This window comes from Lactuca sativa, chromosome 3 (genome assembly GCF_002870075.4).
Source record: "Lactuca sativa cultivar Salinas chromosome 3, Lsat_Salinas_v11, whole genome shotgun sequence".
NCBI classification, from domain to species: Eukaryota; Viridiplantae; Streptophyta; class Magnoliopsida; order Asterales; family Asteraceae; genus Lactuca; species Lactuca sativa.
In genome coordinates this window covers 45,501,464-45,526,736 of record NC_056625.2, presented here as the reverse complement: position 1 = coordinate 45,526,736, position 25,273 = coordinate 45,501,464, and the positions used below count along the sequence as shown (strand labels likewise).

The following is a 25,273-nucleotide window of genomic DNA, read 5'->3' as shown; positions in this document are numbered from 1 at the left end:
CCTACATGAGAGAAAGATACCAGTAAGTAATCAAACCCAAGGCGAGCAATATAGGAGGAGCAATGTTGAACGGACATCCATGCCCCCAAAATCATGGAATTAAAACAGGGTCTACTCTAAAGGACCATCGGTCATATGCCGACATATTGAAATCGGTAAATGCAGCACAAACAGATCCCCCTGAACCATTAATCCCGGTACCCGTCATCCTCCACCCTGAACCGGCCACACGTAGTTGGCTGCGAAAAATATCACTAGTTGGAGAAGCAGCATCGCTAGATCACTTGGGCAATCTCCCAAAACTCCTACTGGATAAGGGGGGGGGGGACATGTGCTGAGGTGAAATACATTGGAGGCTTAAGAATCTTAATGTTGTTCGATCACTCCATAGCTGCTAAGGAATTCATGTTTGATGATCTTAAGTGGAAGGAATATCTAAAGTGGGTGCGGTGGGAAGATCAAGTCGATTCACATGAAGAACGTGTTGCATGGATTCGAGTTACGGGGCTTCCACTACACCAGTGGGGGCAGCGTAATTTTTAGTCTATCACTGATGGTTTTGGGAAGACGATTACACCATTTGAAGATATTCCCCACAGAGTGGATCTATCCCATGCTAAGATCGGGCTACTAACCTCCAGGAGGACTCGAATTAACGATGAAATACAAGCATCGTTTGAAGGTAAAGTATACAAACTTGGCATCATCGAATTTGACGAAGATTCGTTTCTTTTCAAATTCGTTCCCTCTGAAGATGGCAACGAAAAGACGGTATCAGAAGATGAGATGGCTGAGCAAAACGATGAAAGGGAAGAAGGGGAGATAAGGCCGGAAATCAATGAATTGGATGATCAAGAACCGGGGAAATCTAGGGTTCCAGCGAGTGAACCTACCAGGACGGAGATGGAAGTCGAAGAGGCTCATTGTGAAGCGACGGTTCAAACGAAAGTTCCGACAGAAGAAGCTGAACCGACACCTCGAAATATGGAGTTTCAAATGACTATCAGTATGATGGAGCAAGCTAGCCATGGAAACGACGCATGCCAGCTGGACCCTGGCTCTCCAAAGTCAAAGATAATACTCGACGGGCCTGGCAACGGCCTCCCCCCACTTGGCTGCTTTGGGCCTTTTCCATCTCCAACTATTTGCAACGAAGCCCACACTTTCATAGTGGGTAGGTCCAATGGGAAAAGGAGAAGAATGTTAGATACAACTCCTAGTATTAGTCCAGTGTTTGATTCGGGTGATATAGATCCGATGCCACATACTGTCCCATTGCCGGATTCTCCTCGTAACTCTCCAGTAGAAAATCAAATTGACCTCAATACCCCTCCTATACAGCAGGCTGTGATCATAGATGAATACCCCCAAAACCCCCGGCGAGCCGAACTTGTAAAAACAACCGAGATAGGAAAAGAACTGGGTTTCGACATAAACCCTGATGACCCTATTCTTCAGGAAGCCATGGGAGAGGAAGGTGAGCACCGTGAGTTGTAATGAATTGCCTAAGTCTGAATGTAAAAGGGATCGGCGAGGCTCATAAAGTCAGATGGATTAAAAGACTTAAGGTCCAAAATCGGATCTCATTCCTGGGAGTGCAAGAAACTCAAATTACAAACATTGAAGCAATTGATGTTCGTGGGTGTTGGGACTCAGAGGAATTTGGCTTCTCGGCAATGCAATCGTCAGGAAAATCGGGGGGATTGTTGAGCATGTGGGATGTAAACATCTTTGAGGTGCACGAAGTTATAAAATCAAGCCGGTTCTTGATAACAATTGGTGATTGGGAGGGAATCCCAGATAACACGATATTGGCAAATATATATGGTCCTCATGACCTGGATGAGAAGAAAAGATTATGGGATGAGTTGCTACAGATTAAAAGGGAGAGGCAAGGAACATGGATTTTGTTTGGAGATTTCAACACAGTTAGAAGAAGAGAGGAGCGTCTTAATTCTCATTTTTGTGCTTCCTCTGCGTTTTATTTCAACAAATTCATCTCAGATGCAGGCCTTCACGATATCAGATTGGGGGGGAGTAAATACACCTACTGCTATAACTCACTCAACAAACTCAGCAAACTCGATAGATTCCTGGTATGTAACAACTTTGTCAATATCTTTCCATTTACTTCAACCATTGCCCTGCCTAGGGAGCTGTCAGACCATAGCCCGATAATCCTTCAAACATCCTTCGCGGATTTTGGAAAACCCCCATTCCGCCTGTTTAATTCATGGCTTGACCGAGAAGGTTTTGAAGAAGTAGTTAAAAGCACTTGGAAGGAATTTGAGGGTTATGGAGCTCCGAATATGTATTTGATGGCAAAAATGAAATTTCTAAAAAATAGGATAAGGGGCTGGCGGGCCACAGACCACCCCAAGGAGGTGAATGAAATACTGGAAACTAAAAAAAGAATACATGAGCTCGATCTCCTAGCAGATGATCGACTACTTTCAGAAGAAGAGATTAATGAAAGAAAGGCAGGATTCTAAAAATTGGTGGAAATGGATAGATTCATGACAAGTGACATCAAACAGCGGGCGAAAATTAAATGGGTTATCGACGGGGATGAGAACTCTTCTTTCTTCCATGGCTTTATTAACAACAAAAAAAGAAAGAACGGGATTGCCGGGCTGCTTATCGACGATCAATGGACTACCAACCCTGAAAGAATAAAAGCAGAGATCTTTAACTTCTATCAATAGAAATTCCGAGAAAGGTGGCCATCCAGGCCAAAGTTCAATAGCTCCAGATTTTGCATCTTGGATCCATTGACAAGCTCAAACCTTGAAGCCCCATTCACAGTTGAGGAGATAAAAGAGGCAATTTGGTCATGTGGAAGTGACAAAAGTCCCGGTCCGGATGGATTTTCCTTTAAATTCCTTAAGAGAAACTGGGAATTAATGAAGTATGATATAGTGAACATAGTTAGATACTTTGAAAAATACGGAGTCATTAATAGGGGCTGTAATGCCTCATTTATCACCCTTGTTCCAAAAATAAAGGACCCGCTCACAATCGGAGACTATAGACCAATAAGTCTAATTGGTAGCATGTATAAGATAATTTCAAAAGTTTTATCTATTAGGCTGAAAAAGATCATTGGCGAGTGCATTGGGAATGTTCAATCGACATTCATAGATGGGCATAACATTCTTGAAGGTCCACTAATAATCAACGAAATGTACTCGTGGGAAAAAAAATCAAAAGAAAAAATGCTACTTTTAAGGTAGATTTTAATAAAGCTTTCGATTCGGTCAATTGGGAGTATCTTGACCATGTCCAAAGACAAATGGGCTTTGGCGAAAAATGGAGGGGATGGATACATAGTTGCCTGAAATCTGCAACATTGTCGGTCCTAGTTAACGGATCGCCAACTAGGGAATTTGAAATGGGGCGTGGAATAAGGCAAGGTGACCCGTTATCCCCCTTCCTCTTTCTAATTGCGATGGAGGGGTTGAATATTGTAATGAAGGAGGCCTGTGCAAAAGGTATATTCACAGGAACAAGAATCCCCAATAGTAACCTTACCCTCTCTCACCTGTTCTATGCAGATGATGCTCTCTTTGTCGGTGAGTGGAGCGAGGAAAACATAAATAACCTCGCTAGAATTCTCCGCTGCTTCCATGTATCGTCGGGGTTAAAAGTTAATTTCAATAAGTCACGAGTATTTGGAATTGGGGTGGAAAAACAGGAAATAACAAGTTTAGTGGAACCGCTTGGGTGTAAGCCGTCCGACTTACCATTCACATATCTCGGTGTGCCTGTAGGGGCGAATATGAAATTCAGAAGACACTGGGCACCTGTGATAGAGAGATTTCAATCCAGGCTGAACCGTTGGAAATCTAAGACCCTATTAATCGGGGGTCGACTAACTCTTATGAAGGCTGTTCTCGACAGCCTTCCCATCTTTTATTTCTCACTGTTTGTTGCTCCTACAGGTGTTATCAAGAAACTGGAAAGCATAAGAAGAAGATTCATATGGGGAGGTGCGGAGGACCAGAAGAAGATTAACTAGGTGGCATGGAAGTCGGTGACTGCTCCAAAAGAAATCGGCAGATTGGGGTTGGGTTCTCTCAAGGCGATCAACCTCTCTCTAATCACAAAGTGGATTTGGCGGCTGAAGGTCGATAGCTCGGGCTTATGGTGTACGATTATTAAAGGGATCCATAATCTCTATAATAAGCCTGCACATCATATTTCTAAAAAATCAATACCTGGAATTTGGAACCGGATTGCTGGAGTACAAGATGAATTGAAGCTATTTGATATTGATATAGAAGAATTAATGGTTAAAAAAATTGGAGCTGGAGAAGAGACCATGCTTTGGCTTGATAGATGGATTGGGGATTCGACTCTAAAGACATCCTTCCCTGAAGCATACAAATTAGAACGCTACAAACACTGCAAAATCAGTGATCGTTTACAAAATGGTGACTTGATCTGGGATTGGAAATCAGCACCAAGAACTTTGGAGTCGGTTAGTGAGACTGCCCTGCTTGTCTCCATAATTAGTGATTTCCAAACTGTGCAGGGAAATGATAAGTGGGTGTGCACCCTAGCTAGTGATGGGGTATTCCACGTTGGTAGACTTAGAAAAAAAATTGATCAATTGAACTTACCTACGGTGGAGACTACACTAAAATGGATTCATGAAATTCCATTGAAGGTCACCTGTTTCATGTGGAGGGCAAAATTGGAAAGAATCCCAACTGCTTGTGCTCTCCTCAAACGCGGTATCCAGATCACTTCCCCAATTTGTTCTTATTGCGAGAATGCAGAAGAGGATACATCCCATGTGCTTTTTCGATGCTCAATGGTTGTAAGGGTATGGGAATGGGTGCTTAGCTGGTGTAACCTCCCAAATATTCACTTTGAATCCGTTGAGGAGATGTTGGCATTCACAACGCAGTGGGGTTCATGTGAAATGAAAAGGAGAGTTTTAATTAGTATTTGCTATGGGACTACATGGTTTCTTTGGAAGGCAAGGTGTGATTGGGTGTTCAAAAAATTAAGAACATCCCCTGCCAAAGTGGTTGACTCGATAAAGTCCACGGTGTTTCTTTGGATGAAATATAGGAGAAAACATTGCACTTTTCAATGGATTGATTGGTGTATCAATCCTTTTATTTGAATGTAATTTTTCTTCTTCTTGTACTCTTTGCCCCTCCTAACGTCTTGCTAGGGTGGTGGTTTTTCTAAATAATATTTGCCGGTTCAAAAAAAAAAACAGACTCAACTAATGTCACCACATTTCCCAGGTCACATAAATTTTGGGACGCAGAAGATCGCTTCGAGAATTGTTTAATCGATTTATTGTTAACATAAATGCTTATATCCACTGTTCATCTTGGTCCAGGTGATGACTTCTAAGATTGTGCTTCCGTTCTTCATCTATTTCTCTTTTCTTTTGCATATGCGGTAGGTGTAAGGAATGATTCAAAACCATAGAATGCAACTACAAAAAATAAGAAGCCCTAATTTTCAAATCGCTCAAATCAATCTGTCAGATTTGCAGCTCATTACATTCTAGGTTAATTTCTTGAACTCAATTTTTTGTATTTGCAATATATTACCATAACCATTTTATAAATTTGCGTCCACAACTAGAGCTTATCATCCCCAAATTTTCCCTGTTTATGTGCTCTGAATCTAGAAATTGATCTTAAATTAATTAACTGTTTTTAAAGCAAGCAAATCTCCATAAATTCATTGATTTGTATGACGGAGAGGCTTTATTAGCTTAAATTATGTGAAACCTCTTTATATATAAATTGAATTATGGGATTTTAGAAGCTACATACTCCAATTCAATGACATATTAGGATGACCCGGTGTATTTAATTGCTTACAATATTTAAGAGCTGGAGTGTGTATCTCTGGTGGTAATTGTAGATTTGATCATCCAATTTACAATGGCCAAGTAAACCAAAAGTGTGCAGGTAATCCATGATGTATTTTCCAAATATCAGACTTTGGTTTTTCTTTTCTTCCAATTTTACCCTTTTACCTGATTTTCTGTTGTATGGAGTTTTCATTCAGAGTTACACTCCACATGAATACATTTTTGAATTCATGCATCCATGTTGGTTTTCTGTTTCATAGTATAATCATCAGGTTACTGTCTAAAATTTGGAAAAAATTCTTAATTTTTATAATTCTTAACCCTTTTTACTATTCAGATAGCATTTTAAATTTTCGTTTGCAGTACCCAATTAGAAGTTGCTAGGTTTAGCAAGTTGTGAATGTTAATGGGGCTCAAGAAAACAAACGATAAAGTGAATTATATTGGATTTTCATGGAAACTCATCAGGCAAAATACTAGATATCTGCTTAAGGTCAATGATCAGAGAGATCTCTGCACTTTTGGAGCACTCTTACCAATCAGATTGATACCATTCTTGAGGTATGGTTGAATTTTTTTTAATGGGAGAAGATGATGTTTAGGGTAATTTTTTTACTTGGATTCAACGAATACTCATACTCTCAGTTATTATCTTTTTTTTTCTAACTTGTAATCATTATTTTTTACTTTGTTACCCATTAACTCCTGTCATAACATCAGAAATCATTGACCTTATTGTGCATTATGAAGGCTGGTAAACTCTTGAAGCAAAATAGTGTAGTTGTCAAAACTTGATAATTACCATTTTATATCACATGGACCAAATTCATAATTTTCCCTTATATCTAATTAAAGTTTACAATATTGCTAAATGGAACTTTTTTTCTGAAGGAATATTGGTTTTATTTTTAACCAGATACAAAGCCCTAGATTTTTTTTTCCATTCGATCTCTCTTGAAAAGGGCATTAGGTAACATGTTATTAGATCTGTTACTTTCTTGGTCTTTTGTTTTATAGTAATGTAATCGTTTTAACAAATTTGTTTTAATGTAGTGTAAGATGGCAAATTAAATCGATAAATGGAAGCTATGAAGGACAACAATAATCTCCAGAGCATTGCCAGTTGATGGAACCACTGATTTGGATTGGAAAGCAGAACTATAACTAGAACGAATTACATAATGTTTTATCCATGTTATTAAGTGCATAGCAGCTTGCTTTTTGGTATGATGGAATAAAGGAAGGATAGAATTTTTCATTCCATTGCTAGATGGAATTGAATGGATCATTTCGTTCTTTCCATGTTCCCTACAAACTCAAAACCTAAGTACATTGCTATTATATGACTTCTTTATGTTTAAACTAATTTATTCAATATTATGTTTCGGAGAACTCTAGGTGGGGGTAAACTGTGGGAGACACCGCTTCACTCAGCTTGCCTTAATGGCCAGAACGTTGAAAAATGAAATTTGTCTCACACTTATCCATCTTTTAGGTTATTAACACATTGATCATAGCAGGATCAGTTGTATTAAAGCTTAAACAACTATGTTAGATTTATGTATTAGACTAATGTATTTCATATAGCAACTACATGAGATCTTTTTCATGTCTTTAGTGTGTCCAACCCCGCAAAGCGGGGATCTTCCCTAGTATATAATAAAAAGTAACTTATCAAAAACTTCATAAATAATTAAGGAGAAAGTAACTAATCTAAAATTTATTATTTAAGTCAATAAATTTTATAAAATCTTCCTTTCCAAAACTTTAGAACTCTTTATTGCCTAGGCCTTAACGGAGAAAAAAATAGACAAATTTGTTAATCTTGTTTTAGAAATTAGACAAAAAAAATCACAAAATGACTCCGTTTTGTTGTATTTTCTTAGGGACCCCTGCGGAAATATTGGTCCAATAGTTTTTCCCTGTATAATAAACCTAAATTTCATATTTTCACTTTATCTTTTTAGAAAACTTCAAACATAATTCTTTCAAGGTATGATCAAATACTTAGATTTATATAACATCGATATGGATTCAAAGTTCATATTTAAAACATATTGATTTCATATCCATAGACCATACGTTGTATGACGAAAACCTATGAAAATAAACAATTTTGCAAGAACTCCTAATGAAATATGATATTTTGGCAGGAACTAGTTCATGCAAAAATCTTGGGTTCCTACTAAAAAACAGGCGAAAATTCTATAAAATATACTGTTTTTGTTTTTATTGTGAAAATCTTAAATCTAAATAATACACAAAAATTTTGGGAATTTTTTTTGGAAAGAATTTTAGAAATAAATAGTAGTTCTTTTGGTGGGTTAATTACTTAGATCACGGCCCATCACATAGCAGACCCCAACCATTTTGCAGGGAAATGAAGTGGCCCAACCCGCAGAGTCCTTGTGAAAATGCAGGTTATTTTTCTCCCAAACACCCCTAAAGTTGTTACCATGTTATTGGGGGTCATAATCCAAGTGAAAATCTTTCTCAAACTTAAACCTATCTCTCGGATTGTTTTGAGAAATCGAATCCGGAAGGGATTATAAAATTTTAATTGCCTTATTCGTGAAAAATCTTTGCTATAATAAATTAATAATGAACATAACCCTCAAATTCAGACCCATATCTCGGCTGCCGTTGCATTTGATTTCAAAGGTACATCGATATTGAAAGATCACCCATTCTTTTATCGTTATTGTTCCTAATTGGGTCGATTTCCAACAGGTTAAACTCGTTCTTATCAATATCTCATAGTTAATATCTTAGATTTCTCCTCTTACGGCTGCAACTCAATTAGGGTATTCGTAATTGTAGCAGTATCTCTTGATTTGCAAATGTTTTGGAAGTTAGACTTCGTTATACATATATATGGGGCTTCACTTCGTAATCAGAACAATTTCTGTTAGTTTTTGTGTTGTAACGTATTGCCACATTACCAAACTAATATCAAGTTCTGTATTAAAACAACTTACTGGTGTTAACATATGCATATCTTTAATGGTGTACAGGATTTGAGAGTTGTGCGCAGCTTAATTCTCTAATTCAAGATGGGAAGAAGAAGACAGAATTCCTATCAAGATACAGAGATTCGAAAAGGTGGAAATTTTGCTACAGATTTTGACAGTGACAGAGATATCAACGAATGCACAACTGCAAGTGCTCAACTAGGGTCAAAGCGTTTGAACCACTTCTTAGAACAGTTATATGAGAAAAGGTTACTTTTTAAGATAACTATTAGAGTGTAAAAAGTTTATGTTCTATGAACTTAATTGCTGATGACTTATCTGACTGTTTAGGGGGTCTGTAAGGGAGGCTGCACTTTCTTCAATAATCTTGAGTTATAGCCTTGGCTATCAATACCAATTTTCTGAAAAAAAGTTGGTACTTCTTCTATCTATATATAAAGCTATATAATAATTTGTAGTTAGTTTAAAAGGAAATTGAGACAAAAGTTTCTTCTGTTTTTGCAGCTTCACTGAATTACTTTACCAATGCTTGAAATCTTTCAAAAGGGATTCGATTAAAGAGAGTTGTTTGGCTCTTGAGGTTCTAGGTAATTTGATCTATATGACTGAAATATTTTTTTTTATTTTCCTTTATCCACTTTGGAATATTTTTAAACCATCAGGATTACTAGCTATCACCATTGGATGTGGAGAAAAGAGTCGTGAACTATATAAAGAAACAGCCCCAGTTCTTTCAGAAGCTCTTAACACCGAATCTCAACCACAGAAGTTAAAACTAGTATGCCCCTTGTATTCTTATTATTTATTTCAAATCCTTTGATTTACTATTTTACTTATTGTTACTAATTCAAGACTTTGTGGTAGATATTGGATAGTTTGGCTATTATCACATTTGTTGGGGGAAATGAATTGGAGGAGACAGAAAGATCTATGCAAAGTATTTGGGATTTCATGCATTCAAGACCAGATTTCAAGGTATTTTCATGATAAAAAATTACTAGATCTTGTATACTCTTAATGGAAACTTAGGCAAAATGTTCATTACATGTCATATCTTTCTTTCATTCTTTGGAAATTGGATAATTGTAAAATTTGGAGTTGGAAACAGGAAGCTCAAAGTGAAGCAATTTTGTGTTGGTCCCTCCTTCTTAGTAGCATGGATAGTTGGACTCTCAGTTATAAACATTGGCGAGGGTAATTAATTCAATAATATATATATATATTTTTTTATCAGATCAATATCAGTATTAGTATTAAGAAAGTGTTTTGTATATAGGGCGATTCCTTTCTTCAAGAAGTTACTAGAATCAGACAATGAATCCACTGTCAAAGGAGCTACGCAAGCATTAGCCCTAATATTTGAACAAGGGTGCCTTGAGAAGTTTGAAGGTGACACGTCAGCAATGGAGGAGATAAATGTTGAGAAAATTGTGGAGGTAAAGTTTCCATCTTTTTAAGTTACTCTATAATTATAATATGATCTGTTTTTTAATAAATGATAGGATGGTCATATCCCGGAAATTTCTGTAAAGATTGGTAAACAAAGATTAAAAGTCAACACGTTACCTCATCAAATCCAGGTATATTTGTTTTAGCTAAATAATATTCCTAAAAATGTTTTTTTTTTCCTATTTTCTTCAGTGTATAATTTTTTTCCCTTTTGTATCTTATCATCTTATGCAGCTTAATTTTGTGAAGCGGTTGCTTGGTTCTGGTTTCATTGTACATATGAGGGTGGAATTTTCTTTACCCTTTTTGCTTTATAATTTATTAATGGGAAATTTCTAGAAAAATCCTTATATTTTGGCCTCATAATCGATATTAGTCCTTATATTTTTTTTATTCTATAAGTCCCAAAAAAGGCAATTGTTTGCATTTTGATCCTTTTACTCGGTAAACCAGCCACCAACCGAATATAAAGAGACTTTTTCGCAGATATGATCAAAATATAAGGATTTTATATATATATATATATATATATATATATATATATATATTAATTATTTTTCTGTCACTGTGAAAAAATCCTTATATTCTGTTGGTACCCGGTTTACCGAGTAAAATAATCAAAATGCAAACAATTGCCAATTTTTTTGGGACTTGATAATATATATATATATATATATATATATATATATATATATATATATATATATTAAATCGATTGTGAGGTCAAAATATAAGGACTTTCCTAGAGATTTCTCTTTATTAATCATTTCTATCTTATTTATTGAAATATATATATTTTTTTAATTTGCAAAATAGGAAAATGATCTTCTACATGATGTGTTCAAGTTCAAACCAGAGAAAAAACAATTAGGCAGAAATTTATATGTTGCTGAACGTGATGAGGTTTCTGTTAATCTTTTTGTTCCCCATGTAAGAAGTGAAGACAGCTTTCAGGTCCATTTTTCTTTGTTATCAGTTTATTCTTATTTATATATATATATATATATATATATATATATATATATATATATATATATATATATATATATATATATATCTCATCACTTGAATGGTTGTGCTAACATTTTGTATACATTTCACCAGCGAATTCACAAGTCGCATAACTCAATTTTTGTCAAGGCAAGGACTCAAATACGAAACAAGCATCGTGATATTAAAGGTTCCTTGTTATCATGAAAAAAAAATTATGAAACCGAACTTTTTTTTCCTCTTATTTTTTAATTTCGGGGAAATTAATTCTTAATAGCGTACTACCTTTGTGCAGCAGGGGAGGAACAAGGGTGTTTTCAAGATTGATGTTAGAATGTGAAAGACACTCCTTTTATGAATGTATGGAGTCTTCTATTTTACTGTTGATATAAATGTATTTTTTTTATCATCATTGTTATTGAATGTCTTAGTTAATTTATTTAATTAATTCAAATATTATATTTTTTAAAGTATTTGTTTGTATACCATAATTTTTCATTTAATTATATATTATTAGTTTATAACCGTGGGAACCACGGTTACGAAATTAATTAAACTTTTATAATAAAAACTCGGAATTATTAATCAATTATTTTAAATAAATTATTAATTAAGAGATTTTTTTAGTTATATAAAATTATAATCGTTGATTCAAATAAATACGTACGTGAAATTATAGCACCTTATAACTTGTATTAATTTTATTTTTTTATTGTAATATTATTAATTTAATATAATTAGAGTGAAAATTTTAAAATTTGAAATTTGAAATAAATAATCAATAGGTTGACAAGAGACATAACATTAATTAGGAGGCTTAATAAGATGTCATATGGACAAAAGAACTATTATTTTATTAATATAAAGAGATTGGATATGACAATTACATTTTAGATCATCAAACTAATAGATTATGCAAAAAATCCCTACAAATCAATTCAATTCTTTACTCAAAACATTGTCAAACTAATCACAGTATATAAGATCCTTTTAAAATTCTATAACATTCTTTTTCTTCTTTGAAGTACATGTAGTTTCACCAACAACATCACACATTGAGTTTTGCCTAGTGAATGAACAGTGTTTTTGGTGGTTGTCGAGGTCAACAAAATAAATACTCTTAATATTACACACTAAAATATTGTATAGTTGTAAATGGATTAATCTGATGAGATTGGTTAACTCTGATAATATTGTTGTACAAACACTTGTAAAACTAGAATACAATAAAATTTGGGGATTTTGATCTTTTGAGATGTTTAAAAGAAAACTAGAATTACACTAAGATTTAAAAACACAATACAACAAAAGCAAAGTTTGATGTAAAATCAATAAGAAAATGATTGTTGGCTTTGAACTTTCATTACTTGAACATTTGGTTAAATAATCATGAGAATACCAAGGTGCAATATTTGTGTTCAAAATCTAACTTGGCTATAACAATTTATAAGCATAACTTGCCTTAACTCTTCTTTTGTATTAAAATGACTAGAGAAACTCATAACACATTTCCTAAATCAAAGTCACAACACTAATAAAAGCATTTAATTTTGTGAAAATCAATTAGCATTAGGTTTTAAGAGTCACCAAATCCAAAGAGTAATATGTTGCTTTCATTACTACTATGGAGAAAATATTTTCTTATTCTAAATGAAATGAAAACAAACATTTAAACTAAATGTTGCTTGTTAAATTGAAGACTCATTACGTAGCCAATAATTACAAAAATAACATTTACATATCAATATTCATGACTAAAGATATATAAATATGAAGGAAGTTTTCATAAATAATATAATCATAGATATTCAACACGAGTTCATTGAGTTATTCAAAATAACCAAATCATTAAAGCAAGTACATCCAAGTCAACCAATGATAAATCTAGCCTAGCATGGCTAAGATTAAGGAAAAACAAGATAGTCTAGAAATACCAAATATTGTTCAAGATGAAAGATGGAAAAGACCACAAATCTTCAAATCTTCTAGAGAGCAAAAAATATGTGTTCTTGCAAGAGTGCTTCCTCATTTCCTCTTCAAAAGTTCAGTCAATGGGTTTCAAACCCAGATGAAAAAGATGCCCCAAAAAGCACACTACCCACGCGGATGGGTTGAGAGTAAACGTGGAACGCGTGTAAGTGTTGAATGGGCCAATTTAGTCCATCTTTAAATGTGTCTCTTTCTCCAATGCTTCAAATCTTGATCCAAGCTAATTGCAAGGTTCTTGACAGCCCAAATATGCCTTCTAAACTCTTTCAAGATGATCCATTGTTCCTTGATGTAACGCTCGCAGATTCGGACTGGTCATTTAGAGATAATAAGCATTAAAAATGACTTTTTGGTAGAAGATTATTTAGCATACATAATCTTTACCAAAGTATAATATATGTCACAAGGATTATATACATATAAAGAACGTTGAAATCTGACTTATAATGAAGAAGTTATGACCCGTTGAAGTTTTGCGACAAAACCGACACGGTTCCGCGTATCATAAAAAGTGAATTTTCGACGAAATACTTTTTAGCCTTAGCAATCTAAATAAAAGTCGTAGTATATGATAAACCGAGAGTGTGCATATAAAGAACGTCCAAATCTGACAATAAGCCCAATTGCACCACTTCAAGCCCACAAGTACACCATAAGCATCCAAAGGTCCCGTATTCCCTCCATCTTTTGTGTTGAATAGTCTTTGATAAATCCTGCAAATAAGCTCAAAAGACTAGAAAGTACCCGATAAAGATGAACAAATAACAAAAAAAGTAAAATCCACATGAAGACTAGCTAAAATGAGATGCAAAGAGCTAAATAAACTAGGAAAAGAAGTAAATAAAATGAAGGTATAAGTTTTCTCATCCCACATTGGTATAAGGATGGAAGTATGTATGTCTCTAACTTTATAAAAAGAGAATAAAACCTTGGTTTCAAAGCATCCCAACCCGATACATTTAAAGTTTTAGTTCTTTCTATTTTTTTCTTGTTTTAGATTGTTGAAAGTGTTAGTTAACATTTTGGAAGGTGTGCATGTAATTTATGAGAGCTTGAGATATTACTCTATGTGATTATAACAATTTATCATATAGTGAATTGTCTTTATAAAAGCTCGTGCAATTTATCATATAGTGAACCGTCTTTATAGAAGTCTGTGGTTTTTCTCTGGTTTTGGAGTTTTCCACGTATATTATTTTGTTATGTTGTTTTCTTTATTATAGTTATGGATAGGATTGTTGGGGATCCTTGATGCCATTTTCCCAACATACCATCCATACATTGACGTATTGCACCTTCACCACCCACACAAACAAGGAGAAAGAGAAAGGGTGACTCTTTTGGCGCTTGAAACTTTCAGAGTTGTTCATACCTTTCTTAAGTTTGTTATCATTTACCATTTTATTTGTATACACAATTGTCCGTAAAATAATCGAGATATAGGCATTCGCGTGCTTCCGTACGATTTCTGTTTAACATCACACTTCTTGTTCGTAGAATGCATGACTTCATTTTCTTCTTGTAGTTCATTAGTATAATACTCGTCCATCATGGTGATGAACATATCATCATAACCGGATGACAAGTCAAACAGATCCATAATAAAAATATGTTGAAAATTTATATAAAAAGATTGTAAAATGGTAGTGGTGTGTAAAAAAATTATGTGGTATATATATATATATATATATATATATATATATATATATATATATATATATATATATATATATATATATATATATTGAATAATTGATCGTTGAACGGTCGTTTGAATCAATGGAATTGCGTTGCTTTGTGTCAACTACTCCATATCTTGCCACACAACGTAGATGGGGGTATGTTCCAAGCAGCTCAACGGTGTGGAAGAAGGCCAATTCAACCTCTTACACAACGTTTAAACCATATACCCATCGGTTTAAGTGATAGTATAAATTTAGGATGAGTATAGGCGGGTACTCGCCTCATTTCGTTGGAACTGAAGACGGAACCGGAATCTGCGGTTCTTGTGAAGTTAGAATCGGAATTGGAGCTGGTCTAGGCAGTTCTTAAATTTTTGGAACCAGTTCCGAAACTGGCGGTTTCTGTTCCAGGACCAGGTAATCCAATTACGTCATTTTTTTTAATTTCGTTTATACAAAATAATTTTAGCCATTGAAACAAAAAGTAAATAATATAACTAATTCATTACGATACAAGTTACAAACGACAAAAAATAATTGTTTTAAATGATAATCCAAATTGCTAAATATAAGTCATAAACAAAAGTTCATGTACTTTACCATCAACATTTCGTTAGTATTATTTAACATTAGATATTTTCAAAGGATATTATCATGATGTATGTTCAAATTGTTTTATGGTTATGTGTTCGCGTTCACATTCACATAATACAATTAGTTTTGAAAAAAAGTTACAAATATGACTTATTAACATTTTACCTTTAAGATCCTATTAGATAGTTTCAACAAATGTATTAGTTATCAACGTTGTTACAATCAATTCGTTTAAGTATTTAGTATTTTTAAATTTTAATATTTTGAAACCAGTTCCAAATAACGGTTCGTAAAAAATAGAAACCAAATCCGAAATCGATCCTTGGTGGTTTCTGCTTTTAGGAACAAGAACGGTTCCGGTTCCGGTTCCAGTTACATAACTGACGGTTCCGAGACGATTCTGATTATAAAATCGAATATTGGTAATTTGTGCTCGCTTAAAAACAATAAATGGGTTTCTTATATGTAAGAGAATAAAAAAGATTTGTATTTAGAAATACTTGGCAAAAAAGATAAAAAAAATCCTTTTCTTTTGTTTAAAAAACTTATTCTGATATATTTTTTTTTTGCGATTACGGTCGATGTAATCGTCTATTATCATACATAAAGAAAAATAAATAAAAAATAGTCTGTAAGAAAATAAACGTCATAATATTTTTTTTATGGTATAAATCGACCTCTGAGATATTCTTACTTAGAAATTATGTGAACTACAAATTGAAGCGAGTTAAAAAAAAAATATCAATTTAACATCCGAGGTGTAGTTTGCGTATTTATTAAGGAATGGATACCCTCTTTCCCCTCTCTGGTTAGGGTTTCCGATCTTCTTGCCGTATCTAAATTCTTGTCTAGACACTTAGGGTTCCATTCCATACTTCCATTTCTCTTGTTTACTCAGCCGGCAATCATACATCTCGCCATATCTATCCGACGGTCCGACGGCACGACGCAACGACGCCTCCAGCCCTCCACTGATTCGACGCCTCTTTCTCCGACCGTCCGACAATCAGCCATCCACTGATTCGACGCCTCCAGCTTTCCAGTCCCCGAATCAACGCATCCATCCCTCCACTGATTCCGTTCCCTCAGTTTTTTTTAGGTTAGTTGTAACTGATTCTTCTTCAGAATTTTTGAAATAGTGTCCACTTCAGAATCATATGAAAATTTGCCTGCTTCAGAATTTATACTTGAGTATATGAAAATTTTGTTTGGCCGTATCTGATTTTTGGCCGCTTGTTATTGAATCGAATAAGAAATTAGAAATGAGTTAGTAGTCTCGAGGTTGTTCTAATTTGAGTTTTTTCACCTTGCATACAGATTTGTGAAAGTTTATTAATCCAATGGGAAAGAAAAAAACCGATGAGGGTGGAGAGAAGGGTAAGCAAAGCACCAAAGAAGGAAAGAAAGAGAAGCTATCAGTGTCAGCCATGCTTGCCAGCATGGACCAGAAACCTGATAAAGCAAAGAAAGTAACCTCCTCAAGCTCTACCACCCGTAATCCTAAAACCAAAGCACCTCCAAAATTACAGTCCTATGCAGACATTGATCTACCTCCTTCAGATGATGAAGAAGATGATGATGCAGAGTATGAATCTGGAGAAGAAGTTCAAAAAGGAGGACCCAAAAAGCCCAGCAGGAAAGAAAGGGCTAATGACAGGAATCTTGAAGTATCAATAACCGAGAAAGATTTAAAGAAACGAGAAAAGAAGGATATGATTCATGCCCAAGTAATTGAACAAGCCAAACAAGAAGCTTTAAAAGATGACCATGATGCATTCACAGTGGTGATAGGTAGTAGGGCCTCAGTTCTTGATGGTCAAGATGATGCAGATGCAAATGTAAAAGACATAACAGTGGATAATTTCTCAGTTTCTGCACGAGGGAAAGAGTTGATGAAAAATGCATCTGTGAAAATCTCTCATGGAAAGAGATACGGGTTAGTTGGACCCAACGGAAAGGGAAAGTCAACCCTCTTAAAGCTTCTAGCTTGGAGAAAGATTCCTGTTCCCAAGAACATAGATGTTCTTTTAGTCGAACAAGAAATAGTTGGTGATGACAAAACTGCCCTTCAAGCTGTAGTTGCAGCAAATGAGGAGCTTGTTAAGCTAAGACAAGAAGTCGCCACATTGTTGGAATCACCCGAGGGCGAAAATGGAAATGAAGTCGATGATGACGCGGGAGAAAAACTTGCTGAATTATACGAAAAGTTACAGATAATGGGTTCAGATGCTGCTGAAGCACAAGCTTCCAAGATTCTTGCTGGATTAGGGTTCACAAAAGCTATGCAAATTCGTGCCACAAGATCTTTCAGTGGTGGGTGGCGTATGCGAATCTCATTGGCTCGTGCTCTTTTTGTTCAACCTACTTTGTTACTACTAGATGAACCCACAAATCATCTTGACCTGAGAGCTGTTCTTTGGCTGGAAGAATACTTATGCAGATGGAAGAAAACTTTAGTTGTTGTTTCACACGATAGAGACTTCTTAAACACTGTCTGTAATGAAATAATCCATCTCCATGACTTAAAACTCCACATGTATCGTGGAAACTTTGATGATTTTGAAAGTGGGTATGAACAACGTCGCAAAGAAATGAATAAAAAATTTGAAACTTATGACAAACAGGTCAAAGCTGCTAAAAGAGCCGGGAACCAAAAACAACAAGAGAAAGTCAAAGAGAAGGCAAAATTTGCAGTCAAAGAAGCGAAAAAGAAATCAAAAGGGAAAGTGGATGAAGATGAAGAGATCCCAGAAGCCCCACAAAAATGGAGAGATTACACAGTCGAGTTTCATTTTCCCGAACCCACCGAGTTAACTCCACCATTGTTACAACTAATTGATGTTAGTTTTAGTTATCCAGAAAGAGACGATTTTCGATTATCTGATGTGGATGTTGGGATTGATATGGGGACACGTGTCGCGATCGTGGGGCCCAATGGTGCTGGAAAGTCAACTTTACTCAACTTACTTGCAGGTGATTTGAATCCGACTGAAGGTGAAGTGAGGAGAAGTCAGAAGCTAAGAATCGGGAGATACTCGCAACATTTTGTTGACTTGTTGACCATGGGTGAAACACCGGTTCAATATCTACTCCGGTTACATCCAGAACAAGAGGGGTTTAGCAAGCAAGAAGCAGTTCGTGCTAAACTTGGTAAATTTGGGTTGCCAAGTCATAATCATTTGACTCCAATTGCTAAATTGTCAGGGGGACAAAAAGCGCGTGTTGTTTTTACATCGATTTCAATGTCAAAACCGCATATTTTGTTGCTTGATGAGCCTACAAATCATTTGGATATGCAGAGTATTGATGCACTTGCGGATGCGCTTGATGAGTTTAGTGGTGGGGTTGTTCTTGTGAGTCATGACTCGAGGTTGATTTCTAGGGTTTGTGATGATGAAGAGAAGAGTGAGATTTGGGTTGTGGATAATGGGGTTGTGGACAAGTTTGAGGGGAGTTTTGAGGAGTATAAAGAGGAGCTTCAGAAGGAGATTAGAGCTGAGGTTGACGAATGATTGATGTGGTATGTATCTAATCTTCTCTCTACCTTATGTTTTAATCATTGTAATTGCTTTTATTTGAGTCTCTGATGGTTTTTGATGTTCATCTGCAGGGAACTTGAAGGCATCTTGATTATAATGGAGCATTTCTTTGGTGGTTATATATTTGCACTTTCATATGGAGATTTTGAGGCCTCTATTAAATATGCATTTTTTTGAAACTTTTTGTTAAGTATTTGCGAATTGTTTTTATATGATACTGATACCTAAGTGTTGCTTGTGTTGAACACGTAGGACATGATTACATTTGTTCTATTGTGCTTTTGTGTATGCTTTATAGCTTAATAAGGTCAACATGCCCACAATGTTAATTCCTTTTTAAGGCATTTATAATACTTTTAGCATGCAATGTCAACATTGGATTATGCAAAATGACTTTCGAGTAAATACCAATCTTTTGGGTTTTATGATTGTGTGATTTCTTGTTTGAGGATGTTTGTTAGATATTAAATTGGCACCTTTGACGAGGAATATGTATTTTGTTTATTGAATGTCGTTCAATTGTGGGTAAAAACATGGATGATTTATTCAAATGAGGAAATTTTGTGCCTACTTAAACCTTGGTGTTATGGTAGTGGAACCATGAGAAGAGCTTTTTAAAGACATGGTGAGCAAAGTATTCTTATACTGGAGCTATGTTATTCCTTTTATCTATTTATAGAAGATTATCATACATAAGTTACCTTTCCCTTTCCGTTTTCTCTAATGATATGTATTCTTGTTGTTTTTCTAGGGGACCAGAGTTTTGTCAACACCTATGATGCACAGATGTTTGACTTTATATGATTGCTTATCAAGGTAGGTAGTGTTTTCTTATTTTCTTTCTAGCAAGCGTTTTATGTATATATGATACTAAAAAGTATTTGGGAAATTATTCATCTAACAATATTAACTTTTCTGGTTTCTGTCTTGTTTATGAAGTAGATGATTTTGTTTTCAACTTTACAAAAAACAAACGGTTGCATTTAAGATCCAATAAGAAAGTTTCAGGCTTGGTGGATAAGGTAAACTTTTGGTCTATATTCTAATGTCACTAAATAGTAACCAAGTTTCTGCTTTCTTCTTACCTAATGGTAAAGGTAAGCTACCTCTAAACTTTTTTTTACAAGAGGTTTTACCATTTTTTGTTCAAACTTCAAACATCTCTACGAAACCTTAAATTGTTTTTTCTTTTATAATAAGCTTGAAATGCCAACTCATCTTTATCTGCAATATCATTTTACCGCCTGTTTACATTATTTATATTTTTTGATTTTTTATGTGTATTTTTATTTTTTTATATAAAAATATATGAGATGTTGGAAATTTAGTAACATTTAAATGTAAAATATTTCTTACTAGTTAATATAAATCTAGAAAAATAAAATTTTGTATCAGTTACATATAAAACTTTTTTTTTTCTAATACTATATAAGATCTAGTAATGTCATTCTTTATTAATTGTAAGTAGTAGTAAAGACTTCGCAGAAAACAATGTGAATGTTGTTTTTTCATTAAAAAAGCATAACTATATTTTTTACATTATCCTTATTTAAAGAGTTTTTAGTTTTATTTGATTAGTCTTTTATAAAATTTAAGGTTAATTTTATTTGATTAATAATATTTGGACAGATCTTTCTCTCCAACAGGTGTAGTAATCAAATTCAAATCAATCATCTGTCCAGATGTTGTTTGGAATTCCACCTGTTCAAAACAAGGGGTAAGAAACCTTATATGAACTAAAAAAATCAAATTAACTTCTTAATAAAATGAGTATGTAACATAAACAAACCACACTGAACAGATCGAGTAGATCCACATAACAAGTCTTTGATCTGAAATGTTTCTTTAAGATTCTGGAAAATATGGTTGCCAAGAAATTTACAGCAATCATACCAACTTTGGGTAATCTAAACGAACACTGTGTATGGGATTCATCCTTAATGTCATCAAGTACAAGAAAATATGCTTCAAGCTGCAATCACAAGATACAACGAATGCTATCATCTAACATGACTAAGTTGATTCTTTTTTACTTAATGAGCTTAATGCATTAACCACTTAATCTTGACATCTCTACCAACCGTTCTCACCTTGCAATTGATGAAAATTGCGGAAAAAATAGAATGTATGGGTAAAATGGTCATTTATTCTCATTCATACCTTTTCACTTTATCCGTTTATCGAAAGAGACATCGTTACCCATTCAATCACTTTACCCATATATAACTTAGCTGGAAAAAAAAAAAAACCCCTTAATAGTTATTTGGAAAAGAAAATCCATGCATAGGCACAAATTAATAGTTTTTGGTGTTTATATGTAATTACCCATTCAATGCACCAACCAAGGGCACATGCAAGAAAAACTTCATCTTCTGTTAGTTATTCTCCTTTTAGAAGCTTGTAGCTGTCCACAACAGAAAGGCCTCTATTTAACTTTTCTGCATAAACCATATTTTGTTGTAAGATACACAATCAATTTGCAACAGGTTAAGCCTACCTTTAGACAAAATTTCTTATGGAGAAACATTTTTTTACCAAAGTAAGAAAAACAATTGTTAAAGTTGTTGGATATGGCTATTAGTTTCTTGCTATGAAGATCGCATAATAGAATTCAAACATTAAAAGGTGGAGCTCAAATACACAACTACATAAATGACAAACACAAGAGCTTAAATAGTAACATGTCCCTCTAAATATGAAGACGACTTAAAGTTAAACAATGAGCAAGTATAGTATATCATTCAATAAGCCAACAAAAAACATTACCATAGTTTCAAAGAAAGAAAACTAATGTTTAGTCCACATAGTTGATCAGAGATTAGGTTTTGTCAAAGAAAACAGAGATAGATGAATTCTATCTGATTTCTGCATTTGAATAATCAAAATTTCATCAAAAACTTAAAAGTTTATATTTATTTATATATATTAATATATTTGAGCCGAATATATAGATATAGATTTAGAAGTTAGAACATGAACCGTTTAAACTATGTACTCAGTGTTATCATCTCCTAAGTGATTAATCTCACGCAAATCTTCTAAAATTTTATAAAATATTTTAAAAACAGATATCCAAGTCAGCGACGGGACAAACTAACGTCCACAATCAACGCATTAATGCATACAAAAATATTACATGCATAAATAAATAAATCAAACAACTGGATATTCATAGAAAGTAACTCTGTTATAACATGATTTGTTTAACGTCTTTACTAAACGATATTTGTATAACTTTTAGGATGGCCATATATCCCGGAAACTGGAAAGTTATGTAAATAGTGGTAAACAAAGATTGAAAGTCAACACATTACCTCAAGAAATATGGGTGTATTTATTTGATCTGAATAATATTTTAAAATAGTATTTGATTGTCTACCCTTTTGCATCTCATGCAGCTTAATTTTGTGAGGCGGTTGCTTGGTTCGGGTTTCGTGGTACACCTGAGGGTGGGGTGTTCTTTACAGTTTACCCTATATATATATATCTATCTATTCATTATTAATTTTTATCTTATTTATTGAAATTATTTTTTTAATTTGTAAAATAGGAAAATGAACTTCTACATGATGTGTTCAACTCCCAACCAGAGAAATAACAATTACGAAGAGAAATATATGTAGCTGAACGTGGTGAGGTTGTTATTAATCTTTTGTTCTTTATGTAAGGGGGTGTTTGGATAAATTAGTTTATAGCTTATTATAGCTTATTAACTTATTAGAATAAGCAATAAGCAAGGAAGAGAATGCTTATTAAAATCAGCTTATTTAGTTTATCCTTATTACAATAAGCTGATTTTTAAGGATTCATATTCAAATACTTAAACTTAGCTTATTATGATGGGAATAAGCAATAAACACTCTTTTTTCCCTATCCAAACACCCTCTAAGAAGTGAAGATGCCTTTCAGGTATGATGAGGTTGTTATTTATTTTTTGTTCCTTATGTAAGAAGTGAAGATAACTTTCATGTATATTTTTCTATCTTTGTTAGCGATTCATTCTTATATTTTTTATATTTATTATTATTTTTTTGGATTCATAGTGCCTAACATTTTTTATGTACAATTACATTACAGCGTATTCACAAGTAATAGAACTCGATTTTTGTCAAGGTAAGGGCCAAACACACATATAAACGGTAACATGTTGTTTCGCGCTCCTCGGCTGAGGCTGAGCATCGCAGGGTGGCCAATGTCAGTTGTTGAGGCTGCATACTACTTGAGTTATCTTATCTATTATCTAAAGCAACTGTTGTGTTTTGCGATAATGTGAGTGCTATGTATTTATCCTCTAACCTTGTATAACATCAACGTACCAAACATGTGGAAATAGATTTACATTTTGTTAGGGAACATGTTGCTATTGGACATGTGCACCAATTTGCAAAAATATTTAATAAGGGCCTTCCTACACACTTATTTGTAGACTTTCGGGACAGTTTAAACATTTGTAAACCCCATGTTCAAACTGAGGGGATGTGTTAGTGTATTGTCTATTTATAAATATGTATAGTGTAGGGTCCCTTATGTAACTTCATTATATATATATATATATTCCTGAAACACAAAACCCTAATCAGGGAGGGTTTCCCACATTCAAACAATATTTTTTGTTAAATTTAGGGGATATTAAATTTTTGATCTATTAATGAATTGTGTACTACTTTTCTGCAGGAGAAGAGCAAGGGTGCTTTGGAGATTAATGTTAGAATGTGAAAGACTCTTTTTATGAATGTGTGGAGTCTTCTATTTTATTGTCAATGTAAAACCAAGTTACGCAGTAATTCTATTTTCGATCATTATTGTTAGTTTATACCTTAATTATTTCATTTAATTAATTAAGATGTTATTCTTTATGCTTTTACTTGTATTATACGAGAGTTATTTTTTCAATATCGATTTGCATATTTGTTTAGTAAAATCTTTTAAACATATTGTCGATATTTTATGAAGAGAGGGTGATAAATATTATGAATAGTTTGATTGTGTAGAAAGAGTAATAATAGTTGTTTAAAACATCAATTTAAGTAGATGGTTACGAAAAATCACCTAATGTGGAAATAGTTACAACGGATTTTGGATTTCATGTTTTCAATTTTGGTATACATGTTGTGAAGTGCTATATTAGACACTTATCATAAATATTCTGAAATGTTTGTATATTAAGTTTGTTTGTTGATGTTAGATTTTGGATTTCAGATATAAATGAAAATATATAGAGAATTCAAGGATTGTATATACAAAGAGTTTCCAAAATCTGTGATTTCGATCGTATTATCTGGGTGCATCATAAAACCGATTTGGGATAATTCAATAAATTGGATTTGGAATTACAAGTCTATTACAAATCATAAACACATAAATACATTGTAAAAGTATTATATTTGTTAGAGACAATTTTCAAAATGAAGAAGCAGTTTTCATGATTTATATCCACCATTCTGCAATGCTCAAATCTTCTCTCTCTCTCTCTCTCTCTCTCTCTCTCTCTCTATATATATATATATATATATATATATATATATATATATATGTGTGTGTGTGTGTGTGTGTGTGTGTGTATGTGTGTGTGTGTGTGTGGAAGACAACGATTTTAATGGAAACAACGCTCTTTTTGTAATTTATGCAAACCTTGCGTTTTTGGTTGGAAAAATTAGTTTGGCCTTTACTTGTCTATTCAAGTTGATTATCACACACAAAAAAGTTATCTTTCTGCCAAATGGGTATTTGGCAGTATCCATTGGAGGGGCACTGATCACGTTCCCCCGTGTTCTAGAGTCTTAATTAGCTATTTGATCGTGCATTTCATACCTCTGCTTTAAAATATAATCAAATATAACTAAGTTTGTCTTGAATACAATCCTAACTACATTGAATGTATTGAAGACATTAAAATCACCAAAGAGTTGTTGATATTTATGAATTTTTTGTACTATGTATATATAATGAGCAATATTTACAATAATGTATTCCATCTCTAGTTATTGATCGGGAGAAAAAAACTTTTATTAGATTATTTTGTCTCTTTTATATTTTAGTTTTATGAATTTGTGTAAAAAACTGAATTTAATTTTAACATACTTTTTATGTTTTCACTTTTTATAGCCATGTGATGTGATGTTCATGTTTCAGTGTTCGTGTTAAATTAATTATGATAAGATTATGGCAAATGATGGGTATGTATAACTAACAATGTGTACACATGCAATTTAC

The 25,273-nt window shown here is 33.8% G+C and overlaps 3 protein-coding genes and 1 long non-coding RNA gene across 13 annotated transcripts; all 4 read left to right on the top strand.

The window, feature by feature from the left end:
* The first annotated feature begins 1,676 nt into the window (after positions 1–1,676).
* On the top strand, positions 1,677–2,492 carry LOC111912319 (uncharacterized). Its single transcript, XM_023908042.1, has one exon. The coding sequence runs from the start codon at positions 1,677–1,679 to the stop codon at positions 2,490–2,492; it is 816 nt and encodes a 271-aa protein (XP_023763810.1).
* Positions 2,493–4,844: 2,352 nt separating this feature from the next.
* LOC111912369 (uncharacterized) lies at positions 4,845–7,454 on the top strand. Of its 6 annotated transcripts, none has more exons than XR_006189074.2 (4): positions 5,231–5,942; positions 6,043–6,406; positions 6,762–6,815; positions 6,899–7,454. It is a non-coding gene; the product is annotated as an uncharacterized LOC111912369 (long non-coding RNA). The 6 variants fall into 6 exon arrangements; XR_002857140.3 differs by having other exon boundaries at positions 5,231–6,117; positions 6,209–6,406; XR_006189072.2 differs by having other exon boundaries at positions 5,233–6,406; positions 6,899–7,069; positions 7,244–7,454.
* An 840-nt stretch (positions 7,455–8,294) lies between these two features.
* LOC111912368 (uncharacterized) lies at positions 8,295–23,473 on the top strand. 5 transcript variants are annotated; one of them, XM_052769237.1, is made up of 13 exons: positions 8,296–8,506; positions 8,860–9,065; positions 9,148–9,228; positions 9,322–9,404; positions 9,480–9,595; positions 9,682–9,792; positions 9,926–10,011; positions 10,094–10,253; positions 10,320–10,397; positions 10,501–10,551; positions 11,083–11,220; positions 11,371–11,446; positions 11,555–11,729. In XM_052769237.1, exons 2-13 carry the CDS (start codon positions 8,899–8,901, stop codon positions 11,581–11,583), a joined length of 1,176 nt encoding a protein of 391 aa, XP_052625197.1. In that variant the 5' UTR covers positions 8,296–8,506; positions 8,860–8,898; the 3' UTR covers positions 11,584–11,729. The 5 variants fall into 5 exon arrangements, with proteins under 5 accessions (XP_052625199.1, XP_052625198.1, XP_052625197.1 ...); XM_052769235.1 differs by having other exon boundaries at positions 11,552–11,729; XM_052769236.1 differs by having other exon boundaries at positions 8,296–8,575; positions 11,552–11,729.
* LOC111912367 (ABC transporter F family member 4) lies at positions 16,258–19,483 on the top strand. The gene is made up of 3 exons (XM_023908100.3): positions 16,258–16,620; positions 16,839–19,041; positions 19,132–19,483. The coding sequence occupies exon 2, from the start codon at positions 16,862–16,864 to the stop codon at positions 19,031–19,033; it is 2,172 nt and encodes a 723-aa protein (XP_023763868.1). The 5' UTR covers positions 16,258–16,620; positions 16,839–16,861; the 3' UTR covers positions 19,034–19,041; positions 19,132–19,483.
* Positions 23,474–25,273: the final 1,800 nt, after the last annotated feature.

Excerpts from the sequence above, each read along its gene's own strand:
- LOC111912319 (XM_023908042.1), top strand. The coding sequence starts at position 1,677 with ATGCAATCGTCAGGAAAATCGGGGGGATTGTTGAGCATGTGGGATGTA.
- LOC111912368 (XM_052769235.1), top strand. The coding sequence starts at position 8,899 with ATGGGAAGAAGAAGACAGAATTCCTATCAAGATACAGAGATTCGAAAA. Across the intron at positions 10,398-10,500 it reads CGTTACCTCATCAAATCCAG|CTTAATTTTGTGAAGCGGTT; the intron begins GTATATTTGTTT and ends CATCTTATGCAG. Across the intron at positions 11,447-11,551 it reads CAAGCATCGTGATATTAAAG|CAGGGGAGGAACAAGGGTGT; the intron begins GTTCCTTGTTAT and ends ACCTTTGTGCAG.
- LOC111912367 (XM_023908100.3), top strand. The coding sequence starts at position 16,862 with ATGGGAAAGAAAAAAACCGATGAGGGTGGAGAGAAGGGTAAGCAAAGC.